Raw genomic sequence first — 3,974 nt, 5'->3', positions numbered from 1 at the left:
TGAAATNCCCCCCCGCGTTGGAATTTCGAAAAATCCTTTCTTAGTGTGCGTTTCCATGACGTACCCTAACTGTGTACCAAATTTCACCTCTTTAGGTTAAGCGGTTTGCTCTGGGCGATGATGAATCAGTGAATGAATGAATGAGTCAGTCAGGACAAGCAATTTTATATATTTAGATTAAAGTGTCCAAGTTCATGTATAATAACAATACAATTACAATTATATTGAACTAAAACTGTAAAATATAAAATCAACTAATTAAATTAAATTAAAAAATTAATTTGTACAAGTATAATTTTATTTTAAAGTGAAATAAAGTAATAAAGACTAAAACAATTCTTTATATAATGTGTAATATGTAATTTTTTCGTATTTTAATAATAATATTTGTAGAATGTATTTCCCCTCTTTTAAATTTCATTCGAATTTTATTATCAATTCTTCAAAAAAATATTTTATTAATTAAAATTTTATTATATATTAATTGCGGTCTCGTTATTACGAGGAAATGGCTACAAATTCATGATATGATAAAATAGTTCTAGGAAGCAATCGAAAACAGGATATATTTTCTTGATAATTTAACTACAAGTAAAATTATTTAGTTTAATTTTCAAAACATACAAGATGTTTAAAAATTACATATTCTCTATATTCTTTCTGTGTTTTATATTTTGTGTATCTGGTGAAGACTTTAAAAAAGACAATCCAGTATGCGGTATGTTCTTTAATTATTAATTTTAAATATATATTTTAAAAATAAACACTCCAGCAATGATTTATACTTTAAAATTAATTTTAATATTATTTATTTTAAAGCCATTACTCCCGACCAAAGAAGCATTTATCTCGCTTGCCTTGCACCTTTCATACCCAAACCTTACTTAAAGGAGGTAAGTTGTGTGGTTTTTTTTTTTTAAGAAATTAAATATGCCATTGAAGAGTAACATAAATTTAATATTAATTTTTAGATAACTGAATTCGTTCAATGTGCCGAAGTACCCTCATTTCTGCATGCAATTGAATTACTGTGTCTTCTTGATAACGATGCTCCCGAAGTAAGTTGTTCTAATATTATTAAACTAACATTAACAATTATATTTAATTTTTATAAATTTCAGGTTAAAGTCATTCAAGAATGTTTCGCAGAAAGAGAGGGTCTTCTTAATTTGGTAATTATATTAATATTATATTATTATGAAATGTTCAAATTTTTAATGATTATTTTATTTCTAGAATCTGGATGAGGAGGTAGTTAGACAGTGTTCTGACGAAGCCCTTAAGTATAAAGAGATCGAAGATCTTATGGAAGGTTAGCATGACTTATAACTAATAATTTCGTTTATAATTTGGTCCATATCTCTTATATAATCTCTTATTTTATTCTTTAATTTTAATGTTTAGAAGAAGGCGATAAATAAAGAATTATTGAAGATTACATTTAACAAAATGTATTTTGGAAATATAAATCTGTATCATTTATATCATTTAATAAAAATTATTATCAAATATTTGTTTTCTTTTCTAAAATTTTACTTTTATAAAGATGATAAATTCAAATTAATTAGATATTTAATATTATTCGAAAATTTTAATTGAAAGAGTAGAGAAAATGAGATCAAACGGAAAGGATAGCTTCGTTTTAAAAGATTAAATAAGACAATATACGAAATCAAAGAAGTATATTTTCTGGAAAATAAATAATGAAAATATTATTTAGATTGAATTATTTAGCCTAATAAATAAAGTTGTAAGGGATAACAAGCTCTCCAATTTATTAAAACCCTATTTATTAGGCTAACTAATTTAATCTAAATTATTGTGAGAATACGAGGGCACAGGGCCAGTACCATAATTGTCACTTACACGTCGAGTTGATAAAACTCGTCCACTTTGTCGTTTGGATGGCTTTATATCGAGTGTCGAGGGGTGTGAGCAAGCGATAGGTGTCCTTGGATAGACAGGAGACAGGTTTAACAATTAAACAAGGCATTTATTAAGATTTAAGGTTAACATACAGGAGGTTAGAGGTGATTAAATACTAAATATATACAAAACGGCAGCCCCTAGCTAAGCCTATTCCCGTTGCGGGGAAGAGAGTTCACAAATCGCTAACAAAAATACCTCTATGAGAAAACGAACGGTACGCGTCGATAATTTCGTAGGAATCATTGTCCTCGTCGATATGGCGAACTGTATGGAAGTCCGAAATCGTAATCTGTCTTCAACCGGTGTCTTGTCCTGTCGTTGAATCGGGTCCATTGTCCGGGAGACGGTTTGCACACAGTTAGAAAGTATAACTTCCAATTCGATCGCCCTGAACTTCCGGGGGCTCGAGCTTTTATTCTCTTGTCATGGGAAAGAGGTCACGTGATAGCCCATGTTGACGATGACAGTGCAATTTCTGACACCTATGTGTCAACTTTCCCATCTGATTGCTTACAATCGGGGGTGACATCAGATCCGAAACTATTCGATAGTTTTTCTATCGGCGGATGTATTACTATAAATTTTATGTTTTGCATAAATTATTTATTATTTAATTGCACAATGCTACGAAAAAAGATTAACATTGAAAACAAATAAAACGATAACTTATTTTGTAAAATTAGTTAATCAGCAGTTACTTAATTAAATTATTAATTATTACAAATATTACAGTTATTACTATTACTTAAGCGAAGGAGTTTAAAAAAATATTACAAACTTTGTAAAAAACAGTTTAAAATTTCCAAATTTTTAAAAAACAAAATAAAAATAATTGAGGAAACTATTATAATATTTATTATACAGACTAATATTTGAAAAATAGCTTATTTGTTTATAAAAATTCGAAAAAGTGGAGTTACGCCCTTCTGTATCAACGCTTCGTATATTTTTCCAGCCATTATAATTTATATAAACAAATTAATATAAGAAATCATTTATAAGCCGTATTAGGATAACAGTAAACGTGTAGAGTGAATCTTGCCAAAGTGTTTTTATCATTTAACGTCACGAGAGGGTGATGTAAACGTGTAACTCAGAAATTTCAAAAGTCGCGTTGTTATTGAATATATTCAGTTTAACCAAGAGAGAAACAAAGGAAATGAATAACGAATTTTCTGGAAAACAAATCTTTTAAACTATGAAACGTCGTTATTCCCTGTGTCAATATATTTGGAAATGAAGTTGCGACTGAAACAACACTCGAATCGTTTATCGTATTTCGATTTTCAATTATTACTTTATATTATAAATGTGCACGGTTTTCTATTTTTGTTTCTGAAAGCAAAAATGTACCAATTTACGAAAAATATAGAAACAATTCGAAATATTAAGAATATAAGAAATGAGAATAAACAGAGACAATAACATTAATAACATTAATTATCTCTAAAGCCAAAAGAGATATTAAAAAAAAGAAAGTAAAATAATAATAGCGATACAAGATATTCCCACTCTGCCTACTTTTTTTTGAAAAATAGTTTATTTACAAAAAAAATAAATTTTACAAATACCATTGTTACATATTTACAAGTAAACAGAATTATTATCATTAGCGAATTACACATTTGCATTAGATTATAGTGAGCATTAATTTTCGAACAAGCGAGGATACATTGACATTATCTGAGTAATTCATCTTTTCGTGGTTGCCCCATAAATCATTATATCTGTCTTTCGTTAAATTGCTTTTGTAAGTGTCTAAGATACGTTTTAATCTGTGATATAAACGTTGTTGTAGTCGTTGATAATTAGTATTTTATTTTCCAACTTTTTTCATTTCTATATAGCCAGATAATATAATATTAAGTCTTTTGTTTTATCAGCTTTAATTATATCTATGTTATAATTAGGAATAGCATATCACGAATTAAATCAATGCCATATGATTCAATTCGGCTTTCTGAAAAAATTTACAATAAACTTAAAAGCATAGAAGATATAAAAGTGAGTGAAAATAAAACTAAGAAATTTATTCTTATTAATCG

At 27.8% G+C, this 3,974-nt stretch overlaps 1 protein-coding gene across 1 annotated transcript; it reads left to right on the top strand.

Moving 5' to 3' along the window:
• The first annotated feature begins 561 nt into the window (after positions 1-561).
• Positions 562-1,454, top strand: LOC111620795. The gene is made up of 6 exons (XM_023362788.1): positions 562-718; positions 820-893; positions 972-1,058; positions 1,122-1,172; positions 1,237-1,312; positions 1,405-1,454. The coding sequence occupies exons 1-6, from the start codon at positions 628-630 to the stop codon at positions 1,419-1,421; spliced, it is 396 nt and encodes a 131-aa protein (XP_023218556.1). The 5' UTR covers positions 562-627; the 3' UTR covers positions 1,422-1,454.
• Positions 1,455-3,974: the final 2,520 nt, after the last annotated feature.

This window comes from Centruroides sculpturatus, unplaced genomic scaffold, assembly GCF_000671375.1.
Source record: "Centruroides sculpturatus isolate CEXI.00-Female unplaced genomic scaffold, Cexi_2.0 scaffold89, whole genome shotgun sequence".
NCBI lineage: Eukaryota > Metazoa > Arthropoda > Arachnida > Scorpiones > Buthidae > Centruroides > Centruroides sculpturatus.
Note: the sequence above shows the minus strand (reverse complement) of the source record. Positions and strands in the feature narration are given on the sequence as shown.

Bases quoted from the DNA above. Each gene is read 5' to 3' on its own strand.
- LOC111620795 (XM_023362788.1), top strand. From the start codon at position 628: ATGTTTAAAAATTACATATTCTCTATATTCTTTCTGTGTTTTATATTT. The intron at 719-819 runs GTATGTTCTTTA...TTTATTTTAAAG, and splicing joins AAAAGACAATCCAGTATGCG to CCATTACTCCCGACCAAAGA. The intron at 894-971 runs GTAAGTTGTGTG...ATTAATTTTTAG, and splicing joins CCAAACCTTACTTAAAGGAG to ATAACTGAATTCGTTCAATG.